The sequence below is a fragment of the Penicillium canescens genome, assembly GCF_028828765.1.
Source record: "Penicillium canescens strain IBT 15451 chromosome Unknown utg000008l_segment0_segment0, whole genome shotgun sequence".
NCBI classification, from domain to species: domain Eukaryota; kingdom Fungi; phylum Ascomycota; class Eurotiomycetes; order Eurotiales; family Aspergillaceae; genus Penicillium; species Penicillium canescens.
The window spans coordinates 2,255,230-2,274,263 of record NW_026703970.1 but is presented as its reverse complement, the minus strand read 5'-3'; the positions used below and the strand labels follow the sequence as shown (position 1 = coordinate 2,274,263).

General features: G+C 51.9%; 10 protein-coding genes across 10 annotated transcripts; 4 read left to right on the top strand and 6 right to left on the bottom strand.

Moving 5' to 3' along the window:
• Nucleotides 1–530: 530 nt before the first annotated feature.
• N7446_011735 (uncharacterized protein) lies at nucleotides 531–1,508 on the bottom strand (the record flags this gene model as incomplete). Its single annotated transcript, XM_058520477.1, has 1 exon — nucleotides 531–1,508. One exon carries the CDS (start codon nucleotides 1,506–1,508, stop codon nucleotides 531–533), a length of 978 nt encoding a protein of 325 aa, XP_058368001.1.
• Nucleotides 1,509–1,898: 390 nt separating this feature from the next.
• N7446_011734 (questin oxidase family protein) lies at nucleotides 1,899–3,501 on the top strand (the record flags this gene model as incomplete). The annotated part of the gene is made up of 5 exons (XM_058520476.1): nucleotides 1,899–2,049; nucleotides 2,110–2,412; nucleotides 2,504–2,857; nucleotides 2,925–3,332; nucleotides 3,410–3,501. The coding sequence occupies 5 exons, from the start codon at nucleotides 1,899–1,901 to the stop codon at nucleotides 3,499–3,501; spliced, it is 1,308 nt and encodes a 435-aa protein (XP_058368000.1).
• An 832-nt stretch (nucleotides 3,502–4,333) lies between these two features.
• Nucleotides 4,334–7,147, top strand: N7446_011733 (uncharacterized protein; the record flags this gene model as incomplete). The annotated part of the gene is made up of 1 exon (XM_058520475.1): nucleotides 4,334–7,147. The coding sequence occupies one exon, from the start codon at nucleotides 4,334–4,336 to the stop codon at nucleotides 7,145–7,147; it is 2,814 nt and encodes a 937-aa protein (XP_058367999.1).
• Nucleotides 7,148–7,818: 671 nt separating this feature from the next.
• On the top strand, nucleotides 7,819–8,959 carry N7446_011732 (intradiol ring-cleavage dioxygenase; the record flags this gene model as incomplete). Its single annotated transcript, XM_058520474.1, has 2 exons — nucleotides 7,819–8,554; nucleotides 8,625–8,959. The coding sequence occupies 2 exons, from the start codon at nucleotides 7,819–7,821 to the stop codon at nucleotides 8,957–8,959; spliced, it is 1,071 nt and encodes a 356-aa protein (XP_058367998.1).
• A 984-nt stretch (nucleotides 8,960–9,943) lies between these two features.
• N7446_011731 (uncharacterized protein) lies at nucleotides 9,944–10,535 on the bottom strand (the record flags this gene model as incomplete). Its single annotated transcript, XM_058520473.1, has 3 exons — nucleotides 9,944–9,970; nucleotides 10,311–10,385; nucleotides 10,452–10,535. 3 exons carry the CDS (start codon nucleotides 10,533–10,535, stop codon nucleotides 9,944–9,946), a joined length of 186 nt encoding a protein of 61 aa, XP_058367997.1.
• A 412-nt stretch (nucleotides 10,536–10,947) lies between these two features.
• Nucleotides 10,948–11,211, bottom strand: N7446_011730 (uncharacterized protein; the record flags this gene model as incomplete). Its single annotated transcript, XM_058520472.1, has 1 exon — nucleotides 10,948–11,211. One exon carries the CDS (start codon nucleotides 11,209–11,211, stop codon nucleotides 10,948–10,950), a length of 264 nt encoding a protein of 87 aa, XP_058367996.1.
• A 783-nt stretch (nucleotides 11,212–11,994) lies between these two features.
• N7446_011729 (tyrosinase family protein) lies at nucleotides 11,995–13,403 on the top strand (the record flags this gene model as incomplete). Its single annotated transcript, XM_058520471.1, has 4 exons — nucleotides 11,995–12,230; nucleotides 12,277–12,423; nucleotides 12,493–12,615; nucleotides 12,683–13,403. The coding sequence occupies exons 1-4, from the start codon at nucleotides 12,052–12,054 to the stop codon at nucleotides 13,401–13,403; spliced, it is 1,170 nt and encodes a 389-aa protein (XP_058367995.1). The 5' UTR covers nucleotides 11,995–12,051.
• A 192-nt stretch (nucleotides 13,404–13,595) lies between these two features.
• On the bottom strand, nucleotides 13,596–13,847 carry N7446_011728 (uncharacterized protein; the record flags this gene model as incomplete). The annotated part of the gene is made up of 1 exon (XM_058520470.1): nucleotides 13,596–13,847. The coding sequence occupies one exon, from the start codon at nucleotides 13,845–13,847 to the stop codon at nucleotides 13,596–13,598; it is 252 nt and encodes an 83-aa protein (XP_058367994.1).
• Nucleotides 13,848–14,811: 964 nt separating this feature from the next.
• Nucleotides 14,812–15,588, bottom strand: N7446_011727 (DUF3716 domain-containing protein; the record flags this gene model as incomplete). Its single annotated transcript, XM_058520469.1, has 1 exon — nucleotides 14,812–15,588. The coding sequence occupies one exon, from the start codon at nucleotides 15,586–15,588 to the stop codon at nucleotides 14,812–14,814; it is 777 nt and encodes a 258-aa protein (XP_058367993.1).
• Nucleotides 15,589–16,296: 708 nt separating this feature from the next.
• On the bottom strand, nucleotides 16,297–17,286 carry N7446_011726 (DUF3716 domain-containing protein; the record flags this gene model as incomplete). The annotated part of the gene is made up of 3 exons (XM_058520468.1): nucleotides 16,297–16,998; nucleotides 17,065–17,119; nucleotides 17,171–17,286. The coding sequence occupies 3 exons, from the start codon at nucleotides 17,284–17,286 to the stop codon at nucleotides 16,297–16,299; spliced, it is 873 nt and encodes a 290-aa protein (XP_058367992.1).
• Between the last annotated feature and the right edge of the window lie 1,748 nt (nucleotides 17,287–19,034).

Genomic DNA, 19,034 nt, shown 5'->3' with positions numbered 1-19,034 from the left:
AGAAGGTAGTGTAAATTGAAGAAAACATGAAGCTCCATCCTTGCGGCCACTTCATCTCATTGGTGGCCGTCGGCGGTGTGTCCATTTGCCCCTAAAAGCGGTCGTCGTTGATATCGCTAGAGGTAACTTCTAGACAGAGGATTAGCACTCAAGGAAGACAAAAGACTGCATTATTTGCGATATTGCGCCGCAATCACCCTCTCGTAGGGGAGGTATATGGAGACCACCCTGCATATATATTTCCACGGCAACCGCTTTATCGCGCCTACTCCACCATTCTTTACAAACTTGACAGTGACAAGTGAGAGAGTTATCTCATCTTTAATCATTTGAATGTCGCTTATTACCGGTGAAGATGATATCTGAAGGCCTGATAATTGCTCTTCTAGATTACGTCGATCAGGAGCCAGACGAGCATCACATGCTAACCAATATTCTTGTTTATCGCCGCATAAGAAGAGCCACGACATTATGCGGTCGTATAGATGGGAAAACTTGGATTACCTTCCAATAATATTGCCTATACTATGTCACGGGACCAGGACAACCCTCTTCGTGTTCATTATTGCCTCTTTGCCCCAGACCGAATGAATCTCCGCCAACGGCACCGGAAGAACCTCAAAGGGCAGCTCCTCCATCTTCGCTGCCACCTCCACAATCGCACCCACCAATCCCTCCATTTCGTGGTTGATCTCCTTCCTCCTTAGACTACCAATTCCACTCCCCATGATGCGAATCGGTCTGGTATTGACCATTCGCATCGGTAGATCCAGATTCTCCTGCCCAGCCAAACCCCCAATGATGATATATTGCAAGTCTTCCTTGCCAATCTCCACCGCCTGCATGATCCTGACAGCAGCCGGACCACCCACATAATCAAGCACAACTTGCACCGACCCGACACTATCAGGCATGGTCAAAGGTTCTCCTTCAGGCGGCAGAACGACCCGTTCATCGAGTCCCTCCACGCAATCCAGTGTCTGCTGACATCTCGACACTCCGACCACGCGACTAGCGCCCAGAAGCCGGGCCACAAACGCCGCTGCCCGGCCGCTGGCGCTGGTCGCACCCAGGATGAGCACAGTGCGGTGGAGACAGGACCCGTCGACGGTCCGGCACCGCAACGCCATCCAGCTGCTCGTGACGGGATTTGCGAGTGCGGCGATGGTCACTGCATCTGCCTCGGCGGGTAGCTGGATAAGCTGGCTGCGATCAACGTTGGCTCGCTCGGCGAAGACCGGTGCGGCCAGCGTCGGGATGAAGTATTTTTGACCCGTCGCTTCGTCAATTCCGACCCCGTCGATGCTCGGGTCGAATGGTAGAACCGCAGTGGATGCACTGGGATGTTTGCGGCTTGCGCGCAGTTGAACAACGCGCGGAACAGCGGCAGCGAGGACCTTGAGCTGGAGCTGGGAGGGCAGAGGTGGTGGGAGGTCTGAGGTGTCTATGCATGAAGGTGGTGAGCCCCAGGCGGTGACGCGGGCTGCTTTCATCGTTAAGGTTGCCATTTGTATGCTGGTTCTGGTACCGATTCTTACTAGAGATGGGTTGTGGATGCGATGAAGGAAAGTGGAAGCCATCAATTGTGATAGTAATTGTAGGATGTAGAAGTGATGGTGATTGTCGGGGAATATAGGTGCCTGTCATAGCCAACAGAGCGGTCAATTGTCTGTGACTTAGGCATGTCAGATCACCTGAGGTAAGGGTTGTTCATTTTCCAAGCTGGTACGTGGCATTCATTTATGATCTATCAAATTGCCGATGCGGGATGGATTAGGTCAGGAGATATCATGCATCCACCACACATAGGTACCTCCCTCCACTTCTATTAGATCTATCTCTCTTCTTCTCCCATACAGACTAGGTACATATAATTCCTCCTTACAAATCAAATAATTATGGCTACTCCAACGAGAATCCACATCGAACCTCACAATACAGCCATCTTCAGCTCGAACATGCGAGCAGATGCCACTGACACCCTCAACGACCTCCTACAGGAGAACATGGAGAACCACCATGTATATTTTGGAGACGCTGGAATGCACGGTATGGCAAATACTCGCTGCCCAACGACCAGTTTTATTCCCTTACTTATATCAAAACCAGACCACATAGTCCACCATCTCCTCGCCATCTATACACTCGGGGCCTCGGCCGAATCCCTCAAAGAACATTACTGCCGCGCAAGGCAGCAACAATGGCCCGCTATCGCCATCGACGAGTCCGTCGTCCAGGCCCTCTCCGACAAGGCCACTTGGAAGAACTTCACGGGAAATCATCGGCAGTATCAGAACTTCCTCGCCTTCTTCCAGCGGGAGCTCGCGAAGAAAAGCGTCGAAGACGTCCTACTCGAGTATCTCTTCAAGGGTGATGAACGCAGCGATGATATGCTCGTCCGCATGTTTAGTGGTACGTTATCATCCACCCATCACGGCGCCGGCAGGCACTCCTCGAGTACACCACAACCAACCAGATTCGGTTCACCCGTTTATGTTTATAGGAATCTATCATTCATGGATCCATCTTGGCTACGCCTTGGAATTCCGCCAGCCTTGCCTGGTCGCTGAGGCATTGGCCCAAACGGCTATCCACTGGACCTGGTCGTTGGAAAAGGTACTCATGCCAGCTGAGCAGACTCGGCCATCTTCTCCGAAGGAGAAGAAGCCGATGCTTCAGATCCTCAACGAGATGCGTTCCGATGCGAGCGTCACAAACGCCCCGAACTGGGATGATATGTACAAGATCCAGACGCTGTGCGACCGGGCTACAGACCGGCTGGTCCACCATATCAGTCAGTTTACAGTAGCGGAGGACGAGATCGACGAGACAATCGCGGATATAATGGATGTGAATGGTACATACACAATCGCTCTGCCTAAGCAACTCAACCGACTTCCTCATCCACTAATAACGATATACAGCATACATGACCGCCGCCAGCCAAAACCCAACCAAAGAACTCAAACTCGACTTCTTCTTCATCCACGGTGTAAACGCCACAATCTTCCTCTCCAACCTCCTCTCTCTCCCTTTCATCTCCACCGCAACCAAACTCCGCCTACTCACCTGGCGCGGCCGCAACGATCTCATCATGTATGCCTGCTGCCGATGTCCAGCCCTCGACCCAGCCCGACTGACAGCGTATCCGGCGCGCCAGGACTGGGAAACGCTGTTCGCGAAAGGTATGGCCTGTCCCCAGGAGGACGGGCATATCTCGAAAATGTTGCGTGCACTGGCGCATGCGGAGCGGGTCTGCGCTGCGATGGAGAGGGAGAAGGGGCGTCGGTTTCTGATGACGGGGGATGCGTGGTTAAAGCTAGGGAATATATGTGAGTATCTTGCGTTTCTCGTTTGCATTCTGCCCACAGGGTTTTTGCTAATCATAGACGTGTTTCTACATATACAGGTGTTGATTCAGTGCCGGATGAGGGGTCCATGTTTGTTCGGTCTGCTGGGTGGGAGGAGGCGTGGGAGGAATTTGGGGCAAGGATGGATTGAGTGGCTATCCTATACTAGATACGGAGAAATAGTGTGAGCATTGGCCAAGTAAGCTGCTTTCAATGAAAGTGTCCAATCCAACGGATTGGGGCTTAAGTGTGATGTTGATAAAACTCGACTACCAGGCCACGGCCTATCATGTCGATCCATCGAGTAGTCTACTTTTAGAATTTCACTGCATTTCAAAGACAGTCTTCGATAGAGATGCACAACCGATTTACATACCAGCTGTAGGGGACATCTCAATTCCAAGCAATATTACAGCAGGCTTTGTCTATGTATTCACTGAATGTGATTGATCATGCATACTATCGGTACTATCTCACCGAAAAGTCAGCATAAGAGTCCGGTTATACAGAGATGACGAGAAGCTATAAAGGTCCCATATCGTGTATCTCTAGCCGCAGGACGTACGATGGGCCAGACTGCGTTATCTGAACCGGATTGACCATGTCATGTGCAGGTGGTGCAATGCTAGAATAGAGAATCAGGCGCACATGGCCCAAGACTCCTTACCCTGCCACGAGCAGTTGCTTAATTCCAGCAGATACGACTGTTGCACTGCCGATGTAAGGGGGAAGGGACCCACCCAAATGCATATCAAGACTTTCGTTATCCTGCCCATATCTGGGAGGTTCTGGTGCCACGTACGATCTCGATCACCTTGCATGAGACATGTAGGAGGCCAAGCCCCGAAAGCCATCTTATATAGAAAGACAGCCAGCCTCCCCAGCTGACCAGTAGGAAGCCAATACTACCTCTCTAGATTACTCCTCTGAACTCTCGACTTACACATATAATATACACATAGAGAAAGAGGGTGACGCTGGCCATGTCGTTCAGAAACCTCCCCCATATGCTGGAGGCAGTGGCTTCCCAGGAGTCCACTGGCCACATCTTGACGTACTCTTCGGGAAACACAGACGTACCGCAGTCACGCTCCTACCACGAGCTCTTCCAGGCGGCAAGAAAGGCAGCCTGCCTCCTTCGTGCAAAAAATGTTGGGGCACCGGGCTCGGTCGTTCTGCTGCATTTCCATACCCACTGGGATGGGGTACTCTGGTTTTGGGCGGCCATGCTGGCCGGGTATATCCCAGCGCTCGCAACACCTTTCTCCAAAAACCCAGACGTCCGCGCCCGCCATCTAAAGCATCTGGCGCATACTCTCTCGCAGCCGACTTGCCTGACAACAGTGGCAGCAGGCCTGGAGTTCAGCGGACAGGAGTTCATCACCCCCGTCTATGTCGACTCGTTCGATATCGACGAACCGGCGACCGAGAGTGCCGACGACACCGCAAGCGAGCCCAGCGATGCTGACATCGCCGCTTTGATGCTGACCTCCGGAAGCACCGGCTACTGCAAGGCAGTCACCCTGACGCACGGGCAGATCCTGGCCGCCGTCGCGGGAAAGGCCACAGTGCTGCCGTCGCCGGAGAACACCTCGCTGCTGAACTGGATCGCCCTGGACCACGTCGCCAGCCTGGTCGAAATTCACCTTCTGGCCATATATAAGGGCCGCGACCAGGTCCATGTTGCGACCCCGGATGTTCTGTCCAACCCGCTCCTCCTGCTGGATTTGATTGATCGTCACCGAGTGTCCCAGACCTTTGCGCCCAATTTCTTCCTGGCGCAACTCTGCGCCACCCTTCACGATAGTCCCCCGACGCGTACCTGGGACCTGACCGCGCTGCGATACCTCAATTCCGGTGGCGAGGCCAACGTCACCAAGACCTGTGACCAAGTCTCCAAGTTACTCGGGGAGTATGGGGCGCCGCCCAACGTGATCGTCTGCGGGTTTGGAATGACCGAGACCTGTGCGGGCGCCATCTTCAATCTGCAGGGTCCGGGGTATGATCTCGAACGCTCCCTCCCATTTGCCTCGGTGGGACAGTGCATGCCTGGGATCGAAATGAGGGTGACAGACGGTGACGATGGCCAACCAACCGTCCTATCCAGCGGGACGACGGGCAGGCTCGAGGTTACAGGGCCGGTCGTCTTCAAGGCCTACTTCAACAACGCCGCAGCGACGGAGACAGCCTTCACGGCGGACGGATGGTTTCAAACGGGCGACCAGGCTGTGATCGACGAAAACGGATTCTTGCGGCTCGTCGGCCGCCAAAAGGACATCATCATCGTCAACGGCGTCAAATACATCCCGCAGGAGATTGAGTCGTCCATCGACGAGGCCAACCTCCCCGGCGTGACCCCTGGCTTCACATGCTGTTTCGCCTGCTTCCCTCCCGGCGGCGCAACCGAGGAGATCGTGCTGGTGTATCTCCCCGCTTACGAACCAGACGACAGCAAAGCGCGCGCGGAAACCACCAGTGCCATTGCGCGCGTGGTCATGATGGCTGTGGGTGCACGACCGTCGGTCATCCTCCCTCTGGAGCAGTCGCAGCTGCAGAAATCAGCACTGGGCAAGCTACCTCGGGGCCGGATCCAAGACGCCTACCGCCAGGGCGAGTTACAGATGCAGCTGGTCGCCCATTGCGAGCTCATGAGCGCGTACCGTCGAGCAAACCACGAGCCGCCCACGAGCGAGCTGGAACAGCGTCTGGACACCGTCTTCCGGGCCTCGTTTCCGGACCTCCCCGAGGAGTTTGACGTGGAGTTCCCCATTTTCGACCTGGGCATCTCGTCCATCGAGCTCATCAAATTCAAAAAGAACCTCGAAGAGCATCTGGAGCTGCCGCATGAGATTCCCATGGTGACGCTGATGACCAAGCCAACCGTGCGGATGCTGGCAGACGCGCTCCAGAGGGCCAGCGGCAGCGGCAGCGCCGACTGTAGCCAGGCGTATGACCCGGTCGTGAAGTTGCAAAGTCACGGGGACAAGACGCCGCTCTGGCTGGTGCACCCGGGGGTAGGCGAGGTGATGGTGTTCCTGAACCTGGCCAAGTTCCTCGTCGACCGGCCGGTGTATGCGCTGCGCGCGCGGGGGTTCGATCACGGCCAGAAGCCGTTCCATACCATCGCGGAGGCTGTGCGCACCTACCACACGCGCATCAAAGAGACGCAGCCGCACGGCCCGTATGCCATCGCCGGCTACTCGTACGGGTCCATGTTGGCGTTCGAGGTTGGGAAGGTCCTCGAGCGAGAGGGCGATGAGGTCGCGTTCTTGGGGTCGTTCAATCTACCGCCACACATCAAGACGCGCATGCGACAGCTCGTCTGGAAGGAATGTCTGCTGCACCTGTGCTACTTCCTGGATTTGATAAAGGAAGGGCGCGCGCGGGAGCTGTCGGCGGACCTGGATGACGGGTCCGGGGTCGAACCGCCTCGGCAGGAGATCCTGGACCGGGTGCTCAAGGAGGTCGACCATAAGCGGCTCACGGAGCTGGCGCTGTCAGCACCAGCTCTGAGCCAATGGGCCAGTGTGGCATTTGCTCTGCAGAGCATGGCGGTCGACTATGAACCGGACGGAGTAGTTGCCGGCATCGACGTGTTTTACTGTCATCCGTTGGCGATAGTGGCGTCCTCGAAGGAGGAGTGGAAGGAGAACCATCTGAGCAAGTGGGGGGATTTCACGCGGTCTGAGCCCAGATTCCACGAGGTGGGCGGCGCGCACTATACAATGTTGAATACAGAGCATGTCTTTGCGTTCCAGGAGACGCTACGGGGGGCGCTGGAGGCGAGGGGGTTATGAATCTGGTTAATTGATGACGAATGAATGAATTGATCCTCTAGCTGCGCTAAGGCTGCTTGTAGACTCTGTGCCGAGTCTGCTGGGTTATGTAGGTGCTAAGGTCAACCTATAGCCACCAACGGGAGAGGACAGGGAGTATTCCGTTTGAGCGCATCACCTAGCACGCGAAGCAGTAGCAGCAAATCGTTGAATTTAACCCCCCGGCCCGCCAAGGGCGCAAGTCCCGCTTCGGGCGTCGGTGTTACGATGGGCCCGATCCGAGGTATTCCCCTCGATATCAATCTCTCTCCTTAAATTCCTCCTCAACCTCCCTTGCATCCACTTTTTATATCCTTTACCAGAGATCTCTCACATAACTACCCCTGTCAGAGCTCCACCTCTGGGTAATTAAGGGCGAGTATGCTAACCGCAAGAGCAACAACGAGCCCCAGTAACTACATGACACTGCTATTTGAGTTCTTATACTGCCGGATCACCCTGCAAAACCATGTGTAAAATGATTCAAACGAACTCTCTGTCCGGCCCAGCCCGCCCTTGCAGATGATAACTCAGCTGGGGAGTGGTGTGTGCTATCCTCAGGTCAACCACCCAATCCTCTTTTCAGTCCTATCGTATGAAATCAGTCATTATTCCAGAGAACTCGACAAGGTTTACTCTACACAAGTAGCAGCATGTATATTGCCAACATTGTCATCCTGGCGCTGGGTATCCCCCTCATCTCCGCTGCCTCTTATCCCGCCACGCAAGCACCGGAGAACTTAGAAGGGAAGGCATTGCCCGTGTGCCATACCAAGCTCAAAGATGCCGGACTTAGACATGCAGCCATCACTCGTCGGCGAGCGAAGCTCCAGACCTTTGTCGGCGCAAAACGGGCATCCCGTACTGCGAGAGATAACAACCCTGCTATCATCAACCAGACCAACCATCACTCCACCCATCATTACACGCCCTTGACCCCGGAGAGTGTCATCTTCCGAAATAGGACCTGTGTACTCAACGTTGAGACCGGACCCGGCCCGTATTGGGTGAGGGGTGAATATGTCCGTGAGAACGTGATTGACGGCCAGCCAGGAGTTCCGGTCATCCTTGAAACCCAATTTATAGACGTCGAGACCTGTGAGCCGATTGTCGGACTTGGTATGGAGATCTGGAGCGCCAATGCCACTGGAGTCTACAGTAGCATTCAGGGTGGCTTCATGGAAAAAGCCAATGGCAACGTCAATGATGCTTCCAATCTCGCCAAAACATTCTTACGGGGAGTCCAGAAGAGTGATCAGGATGGGGTGGTGCAGTTTACGACCCTTTTCCCTGGACATTATCACGACCGGGCAAACCATTTTCATGTTATTGCCCATCTCAACGCCACCTTCTTACCCAATAACACAGTGAGTGGAGGAACCGTTGCCTGTAGGAGACCCCGAACCCCCATTGGCCTTCGGACAGGGTGATACTAACCAGTCTATCATTCAACAACTAGATGCGGGTCAGTTTTTCTGGGACCAAAACCTGATCGATCTAGTTGAAATCTCATACCCCTACGACACCAATACAATGCCACTCCAGCGAAATATCGACGATGGATTCTTCATTACCGAGACTGAGAACACCAATTCCGATCCGGTCTTGGAATATAGCTTCCTGGGTCCCGATCTGTCAGACGGGCTGTTTGCCTGGATTACAGTCGGGTTGAATGTCTCGGCCTCGTATGATCCCAACTACAACTGGTCTTGGACGGCAGATGGCAGCGTGTATGGTCCACATGGCACGTTCACGCCAGTTGCTGGGTTTTCCCAAATTGGAGACTGGGACTGACTGGCCATACTATCCTGTCTTACCGTTTGTCTTGTGGCCTCTCGAAGTCATCGGTAAAATGAGAAGGTGTATCTATGCATTTCGGCCTACCCACACCGCTTCGCGGTATGGGTACGCAACAGCGCTAGACTAATTCACACCGATAGACCAATGTGACGCCATTCCAACTATTTATCAACACATTAGCGGGCTACTATAAAGAAACTCTCGCTATTTTGAAGCGCTACTCTCGCTGCTTCGATTAATATAGCACTCTCCCCCGTAGGCTGTGGTGGTGGCCTTTCACAATACTTTTTTTCCACGCTGTTTGATTAGCCGCTTTTCCTCCGCGGCAGCATTGTTACCCTCCTCGCTGCAATTGATCGAACTACATCTCGTATAGTAAGTGTCCCTGAGTGACTGAGCGGCTTAACCTGTCGCTTAGCATATTGATGCCGTAAAGTGGCCTCGGTGGCTCGTATACGGCTAATTGTTTTGTTAGAGATAGCAATCTTCTCGGCTGCGATCTTATTATGCTAAAAATCCGTTGTCGGTTTTGTTGGAGATTCTGGAAGAGCTTGTCATCGTGAAATAGCTTAGATAACTTCTTCTGGTTCTTTTTGAGGGCCTGGATGCTCGCTCTTCCTAGGCGTAATTTCGACGCTAGAGGATGAAAGTTCGATCGGTAGTGGTGAAGGTGTAGGCTCTCCATACTGGCGGATACCAGTAAGCTCTGGTATAGGCAGAAGCTGGTCTTGAAGCCGATTAACAATTTGATTGCCACCTAGGGGGCATATACCATTTTTGAATGAGTCACGGATAATTCGTCCATCGAAGTCCTTCATTCGTGTGGGTGTGATTACCTGTGGAAAATCGGCTTGCCCAGTGGGTCCCCCGCACAGAGCATAGGTCGTTATTTGCACTCCGGAAATGCTGCTTATAGCCTAACAATGGCTTTCCATCGACAGGGTGGCATATATGAGTTGAATCAGACTCGAAATTGAATTATATAATGTTGAGGTCCTCGTATTTCTGTAAGTTAGATATTCGACCGTGAGGTGGGCTTAAGACATACACTGGGACAACAACTAGGTTGAGCTTTTGGCCCTAGCCATCTAGACCAAGGTTAGTACGCACGAAAGCATTGAAAATGAAAGAATCCTCACGGTAAGCCTCTGCGTGTCTCTACATCCAATGTCAGCACAATAAAGAACAACATTCGTAGATAGACTGACCTATAGGCAGTTTCTCCCATAATATCTGTTAGAGTATCGCTCGACTAGATAAAGGATGAATTTTGGGCTGCTTGGATGATCTGTTTGCAGGGATTGGCTTGGTATTCCAAGTTATTGGCGTTGATATGGAAACTTACGGAACTTGGCATAGTGTCTGTCAAGAACACCCTAGCCGCCGGGGATTGGCATCTCGCACACAAGGCAAGTGATTCCTATAGTAACCTATAGAGAATAGAGGAGTCAAATCCTGTTCATCAGTGACTGAGAATCTAACGTACCAGTGGCTGGTACTGAGACGGCGTCATGCCCTCAATCGAGAAGGTCAAGCTCATTGGCATAAGAGTATCTGGATCTTGCGCCATGATGTTCGTGCCCTGCCGCCATGCGTGATAAAAAAAATAAAATAATGAACGAGGGGAGGATAGAAGCACGGAGAGACATGAACGTGGGACGGGTGAGGTGCTGAAGACAACACGTGCTGCCAGAGCCGCAAAAACCAACTAAGCTCGAAAATTGAAGAGCCCCAAATGATCAGCACTCATTTTCTTATTAAAGCTAGTATAGTGGACAACCAAAGATGATTGACGCCTTTATTAGGATTGATTCAGGTTAGTATTTGGGACAAAATCACACCTTCTCTTATGTATACACTTGATATCATTTACTCGTTCTTTCCGATGTAGCAATCATTAATTTGACAGGCATGACAAGAATATTGTGTAGTCAAAGACAATTACATCTGTAGAGCCGTTTCAAAGTAGCCGACGCTCGAATTCATCCCTCCTCCTCATCGGAAATTAAGGACACCACAGTAGCTGATTTTTGGCAGGATTGCCAGGGTCCTGTGGGCTTGCCATGTGTATCCAGCCGGTGCGCAGTGGCACTTTTCCGACAGGCTCTTCCTTCACTCCATGTCCTACCACACTCGGGGCATTTCAGGTCGTAGCCGGGTCTGAAGTCAAGACACAACCACTCATTGAAGGGTATACTGAGGTCCGGATGGTGTGGCTCCACATGCCGTTCTGCAGCGTTGGGCATTGTGAATATCGCCCCGACATTCGGGACACTCGCGCATCGTTGTAGGTCTTGCACTGTCCCACTCGCTCGGCCGCGAATGCTAGAGATACTGTCAGTCAAAAATATACAACGAAAGACGTATATATGAATCCACTACCAATATTACTTGCGTTTGGGGTCCGGTGAATCCACCTAGCTCATAAGAGCTTGATGCTGGATGAGGAGTAATGTCTGGTAGCACCGTGTTCCGACCAGTTCTTAAAAGTGCTAACTCTGCGGAAGTCTCCGAAATCATGATCTTATATGCGTGGATCTGGTCCATAGTGTGAAGGAATTCGACGGTAGGTCCATGTGGGTATTGTGTTTTATTAACGCGCTGTTGTACAGTGCGAGCCTGTTTACCGCGGCGGACGCGACCGCGCAGTACCTCATATGAATCACCATATTCACACGCGATCTTCAATGAATACTGTTTTTGGGGACGGACGGCTTTACAGGCCTCGACTACACGAGCTTCGTCGGATCTTCGACTGCTTCGGCATATTGTGTGACTGGGAATAGCTGCAAAAAGTGGGGTTGACAAATTGGTCAAACGGAGTGAATGGTCTACCACTGTGGCGCACCTATACTGGAAGCGGTTTGGGTGGGCTGAAAGGCATAGATATCTGCATCTTGTAACTAACGCACGGGATAACTGGGGTAACAACAAAAGAAAATTGAAAAATTGCAGGTGGAAGAACACGTGAGGCGCATATGCAGTCGATATATGCAAGGGATGTGAACAAGGGATCTGAACAAGGAACACCGGCACTTCCCACCTTCAAAAGTTTAAAAGCAGTGGGCAGCTTGATCCCAACAATAATGAAAGAAACGCCGCCGTATGTGTCTGTAATCTTGCTTCTTTGCCTCTTGACTGTCCAATCGCCGACCATGTGGATTGACCGAAATTTCATTCTTCTTTTTCTGGCGAGCTATTGCATTGGGTTACCGACACTCGAGGGTCCATGTTCGCCAGCGACGGTGGAGGTCCGAAAAGAATGGTGAATTTGCCATCCACATCTTCCTATATTAACGTCAATATCATAGGCTGACTGGTAAACACTATAGGGGCGAGTTGACGCCAGACGCTCGCATCGACTATATCACAGCAGTCGCCTGTATGAAGCATAAGCCGCCAGTCCTTCCTTCCGAGCATTTTCCCGGAGTGCAAAGTCGTTATGATGATTTCGCCGCGTGAGTACATACACCTTGCTCGGTCTTATGGTCAAAAGCCCACAAGGTTAACCCGCGTGCTCGAGGCAGGACACATATCAACTATACTCTCAATACCCATAACAGCGGCATATTTCTATCCTGGCACCGGCATTTCGTTTGGATCTGGGAAAAGGCCTTGCGAGAAGAATGTGGCTACAAGGGTACTCAGCCGTAAATCTCCCAGCGCAACTCTAGCTCGATGATAGGTACATTCTAATTAACACCAAATGGTGCCAAGATACTGGAACTGGGCGCTCTGGCCCGATCTATCAGCAAGCCCACTTTTCGACGGCAGCCCAACATCTCTCTCAGGCGATGGCGAATTCGACCCAACCGAGACCGACGTCGTCTACCCGTATGACGACGGAAAGACGATGACCATTCCCCGGGGCACTGGTGGCGGGTGCCTAAACTCCGGCCCCTTCATGAATTGGACCGTGAGGCTTGGGCCGTTCCACATGAGCGAAGGATTCCTAGACTCGCTGCGCCCCACCGCCTTTGCAGACAACCCGCGCTGCCTGTCGCGGAGCCTGAACAGCTGGTTGATCGACCACTTCAACAACCAGGTGGCGGTCGACCGGGTGCTGTCGACACGGACGATTACCGAGTTTCAGCAGGCGATGCAGAACTTCCCGTTCAAGAAGGCGTTTACGCTGGGGCCTCATGATGCCGGACACCGGTCCCTGGGTAAGGATATGGCGGACTTGTTTGCCTCGCCGCAGGACCCGGCTTTCATGCTGCATCATGGGATGATGGATCGCTTATGGACTATGTGGCAAAACATGGATGAAGCGGGGAGGAGATATGCTCTGAATGGGAGCAGTAGCTCTTTCTACAAGGTCAATACCCCTCTAGTGACCTTGGATACGACGGTGGAGTTTGGCGTCCTTGATCAACCGCGGACACTTGTCGAGTTGATGAACCCACGAGATTATGACTATTGCTATCGCTACTCGTAATGGGAGAATATGATGGAGAATTAAATTGGTCCTTGGGTGTCGTTATTAGACCTCGTTAAAAACATTTAGAAGGGCGGAGGGCGGATCCTTGCCTGCCCTCGCCCGGCCCTTAATGAGATCCTCACATGCATGTGCTATATGTCGGACTTTCTAGTGATCTACATCGAAATGCTAAGCCTCCGTGAGATTGTCCTAGTCGACGGCTGTGACATTGCAACCCCCATCCTTTTCTAGAACTGGGTTGGTGACTACGTTAAGCGTGCCGAAGCTGACTTGATCCAGGTGGTTGGTGATCTCCTTGACAACCCTTGCATTTGCTGTCGGGAGGGCAAGGGTCCCTTCGCGCACTGCGTCCGAATTACAGGCACCAAAAAGTGTGGCAACTGCCACGCCTTTCCTAGCAGAGTCTGCGTCTTTGATACCTGCCAGATAATGAGGCCTCATATCGTCGCTGTGTGCTTCTCCCGCTCAAGCTATTCTATATGGTACGGGCGCACACGAAGAACGTACCACTATCGCATCTAATTCCGATGTCCCTCAGCTGAACCAGTTGATAATCACTATCATCCGTCCCCTACAGGAGAGAGAAGAACAGACTCTCAACCAGGAGGTCCAACTCCAGCAAAAGATACGAGACGATCAACACACTTGTGCTGGTGCTCAAAGTGGTAATTGAGCAGAGCAACCACGCTCTACCTGCAGACTCCACTGCTTCCAACCCGGTGTCTTTAGCATTAACGATCTATGACTCGGTTGCCGACAACCTTCGCCAGCAGAAGAACCTCCAAGACCGTCCGTCACAAGGAACAAATCCAGGGAACCAAGGGTTCCGATCGGAACATTATCGTTCTTCCCGTAAAGAACCCAATCTTTTTTTCGGACAACCGAAAATTGTCTCCCATTCCCGGCCGTGGAGTCTGAGTCCTACACTCATCTTCTGGACGATACGAGCCTCTTGCTGGTTGGGGGTGATGGGGCTATATAGTGGGGAGCTCGGACGACCCGAATTCCCACGTGGAAAGTGCTTAGCCTCGTCAAATCGGGAATTACGGAGACCAAGGTTCATCTTGTTCCCTGGTACTGGTTACCCACTAACAGATTGTGCAATACAGTATGACTATTGAAAAAAATTTGTAATCCGTGGGTGAATTCCCCGTGTACTGGAATCACCTAGCAATGGATACAAATAGAAAAAAGCAAGAGCTAATAGAGTCGTCCCACCACCCCTCCGTTGGACGTGCAGGGAAAAAAACCCCTTCTTCTGGAGTCTCAAATCGTTTTTTGTTTCTTTGGGGGCGGGTTCTCGGGAAGTGGCGAAATGTTCAGTGATGTCCCTGGATACATTAGTGAGAATAATCTTCGTATAGCACAGGGAGACATACAGTATCCTCAGTCGTAAATTCAGTGTTTACCAGCGGAAGAGCATGATGTCCATCATGTCTGCCAAGTCGTTTACGCAGTCCTCACGGCGGACGCGCTCACGGGCCTGCTGCTGCATGGCGACCATCAACTGTCTGTATTGCCCCTGGAGATGGTCGACATCCTCTGGCCGAATGTTACCAGCCATACGGCCTTGGCCAAGCCGCGCAATCGTGATTTCAATCTCACGGATACGGGCATCCACAACGCGGTCCACCTCATGTACGATTGTTAACTGGCTGGTCAGGGCATGCTGTAGTGCCACAAGCTCATGAGTTTCCCGTACTGGGGAAAGTACTGCATCATTACCGCTGTCCGCATCTCTCTCGCCGGGGTTCACCTGTGTGGATGTGGTTTGTGGTGCTCGTTGATTGAACCGGACGGTTGCGTCTGTCGTGCATTCCCGATTTGCCTCGTGGCAATTTGCGCATCCATAACGGGTCCCATCACCTCCGGGTAGTTTGACGCAAAGTGCCCATGGGCCGTTGCCTCGGAGGCAGCAGATGCAGGGGTTGATTTGGAGTTGACCGACAACCTGAATCAGCGCCGACTCCACGTGAAGAAGGTCCCGTCCCAGCCATTGGTAAAGTTGGGAGGATGTTTTGATTTTGCCGCCGTTGCGGACGAAAGGCTCGCGCTGGCTCTGGAAGGAGGACCAAACTTGCAGCAGTTCGCTCTTCAACCGTTCTCCTTCCCTGACGGCACTCCGGGAAAATTGCTTGATTGCCTCAGCCCACCCATCCGGGGGCATGACATCTTTTCCCATTCTCAACGATGGGAGTTCAAACCTATCACCTGGGACAAGGCTGCCAGGGTCAGGGATAAGTCTGTGAATGTCAGCGTCTTATTCTTCCATAGGATGAATCGAGTAAGGAGGAGGCTATCTTGCAAATGGGTGGCCATGATGGCCGTTGAATTCGTCTGAGAAGATGCAAGGGAAAGGCGAAGGTGGTTGGAGAGGAATTTGATGAAGGGAACGAGAGAAGTTGGAAGTTGGGGTGAAAAGGAAGGAAGAAACGAAACAGAGGAAGACAAAGGGGTTATGTGAACTAATCACTTTAGGAGCCTACTGTCTCTACCTATCACGGATCGTAGATTTGGGCAGACTACATTACATGATGATTTTGGCCTATAACACCGCTGGCGAAGATATATTCCTGGTATCCAAGTCATTGGAGGGCCCGAAATGCGTGCAGATTCCGTAACTGTTGAGGGATCGGAATGCTACTGACATTAATGGGATGTCTCCCGTGAATAGAACGGCTACAAGCCTTACTAAAGATCTTTTGGTCGACAGTGGCCTTTCGAGGTTCTACACACAACTATAAGTCTTTAAGATGCATTGATGAGGGAGGATATCATTGTCATTTGTTAGTAAAGATAATAAACGTAATGTCCCTCCGGGTCCCTCTTTCTTTGCGCTGCCATATCTTGATATTGTCATTGTCATTGTCCCTTTCCTTCATTGTTTGCTTCATAGTTGTGAACGCAAGGTGCGGAGCTGGTTCGCCATGTCTCTCTCAACATCATTCTGGCGACACTCAAGCTGGTAGGCACGGATCAGAAGCGTTATGTTTTCACCATGTCGCTGGAGGTCCCGATCTTGGATAGTGTTGGTGTTCGAACCCCTTATGACTAGATCAAAGGATTCACGAACAACGTTGAGCAGATCTGTAACAGTTCGACTAGCCTCGTGAATGAGGACCACCTGAATTCTGTGGGACGATTCGAGCACTCGAATTTGCTCAGCAAGGTTCACATCGGCGATCGCACGTACCTCTGGGTGGTTGTCCGCAGGCCGAGCCGTTCGAAAGCGGGCGCGGTTAGCCCGAGTGTATCGTGGTGGCGCGGTTCCGGTGAACTCGCACGAGTCTGCCCGTCCTAGTTGATGGCAGTTGGCGCAGGGTAGTCCGTCGCCAGCAATACCCTCAATGATGACGCACCGGGCCCAGGGCCCTCCCAGCTTCTTGCAGTGGGTGCATTCTTGGTCCGTGGTCTCCTTCACGGTTCCGACAACCACCAAGGCCGCCTCTATATTTCGAATATTGGCGAACAGATGAGCCCTCAGGGCGGGCTCAGTCATCCGGCGTGATTCCCGCAACTGAGGCTCACGGCGGGGAGGTCGAGCAACGAGGTCCTTGGGGAGTGGTGAGAGAAATGCATCGCCCTTACGGGCCTTTGATGAGTTCAGCTACATCACCTCTATTGCCCACTCTCCGGGGTCATTAAGGTCTCGGCCGACCTTCGGTGGCGGAAGATACTTTCCGGCGGCAGCGGTTCCAGGGTCCGGAACCAAGCTGTCAATGTCAGATTTCAATGGTCTGTATCGCGTCAGGTGAGTAACTTACAAGCGAGAGGCCAGTGGAGCCGCTGGTGGTCCGGAAGTATCGCTGGATGGTGGATGCGCCATTGGAGGTGCGGTTGATCCGGAAGGATCATAGGCGGGTGCGCCATCGTCCATCATGATTGGATAGATCGGAAATTAGTGGGTGAAAGACGGATGGTGGTCGATATTCGGGGGTGTGGCTACATGCCAGATAGGGTCACAGCTTGTGGAAACTGTTATTGGGACGGCCAGCAAGACAGAGCTACAGAGGATGGTACAGCGCTAGAGGCAGCGACCCAGCGACCCTAGAATGTACGGTGTCGTATCCAACCATAATGTTTTCCTGCGAGGAGGGCAGTGAAAGCCCTTGCCGTCTTGTAAAATATTGATACCTCTGATTTGTTAGAACTCAAGGATATTCCCAAAAAAGTCTTAGAGGGAAAAAAGGAAAAAGGTCCGGCGTCAGTTCCAACCACCATTAGATGCCTATTTTAAGCGTATGATCTAGGATATGGGATATCCTATTATATTTAATATACCTCGATAAGGTCATATAATCATAAGTACATACCCTACCTTTATATAATTTATATGATCAAGCCAAGACACTCGAAAATAGGCAAAAAAGAGGTGAAAAAAGAAGATTAAAGTAGGGCTTGGTCAATATCAAAAAGACCTGTAAAGAGAAGGTAGTGAGTTTGATTAGATTACCAGACTGGTCCCATCGTACTGCGTTGCTTCCAGTCTATTTACACACCGTGTAGGTGCATTGCAGACCCCAGCTGTGACCCCTATGGTCCGACCTATTTTCGTACGGTTTCCACCAGGGACCAATTTGCCGACTAAAGAAAGCACAGTTTCCTTGGCCATGGGCGAAAAGACAAAGACGAACTGTATATTTGCTCCGGTTCGGGAAAGGATTTCTGTCGGGCAACGGTTCAAGGGCTATTGTTTGGGAACTCTGCGGGCCTGGGCCATATTGACGCGCTGGAATTCCTCGACTGCTGCTCCACTGGGGCTGCACGCAGTGCCAGCATAAGAACTTTGCAAATTCTGGCGGCCATCGACGAGACTCGAACAGCAAGGTCGCGCACAGCAGGTGTGTCTTTCACCCAGCGTTTCGGAAAAGTAGTTCGGTTACTACGAATGTCAGGGACGCCAATAATCACCACGGCCGCAATCTTTGCTGAACTTGAGCTCGAACGCCCTATTCATACCCCCAAGGCACAGCTTAAGCCTTTAGGTGCAGCTAGGCCTATTGTGCAGGGCTTCAAATCTCCAAACGGTGCCTCTTATCATGGCTCACCCTACCAGCTCCATCCTCCTCATCCAACGCGAGAAAAACATATCTTTGTGCACTTGACTTTTGAGGGCATTGCTCAAACAACCACTATGAGTTCCGCAAAGTGATTGAGACTTTGCCAGCCGATATGCAAGCTAGCATAGTGGATGCCTTTGAGACTGACAGCTCCGCCATCGTTTTGGTTCGAATGACATACTCAGCGTGGGCCACGCTTTCGGCCACAGTGAATTGTGAGATGGCTGGCCCCGTTATTAGTAGACCACTTCTTCACCACGAGCCTGCTTTGCAAGTACTTCAAACTGGCAACCTGACTGATGAGGATCATCCCTCACTTAAGTAATTACTAGGGTCGCTTACTATGTATTGCTAGTCCTTCCATCTGTTGCTTATCTCTTTGCTGCTGTTGTCGCTGATCTATGTCTGAAACGTGTGCTATTGTTACCACTCTTGCATGCTTTTACTCAAATGTGCTTGCTCTATTGACTTTTTGTTTGCTGCTTCCATCGCCGATCCGGGTCTGTACCGTCTAGAGTTGTTTTTGATTTTGCATGGTTACTCCGACGTGCTGCTGTCCGGTTGACTT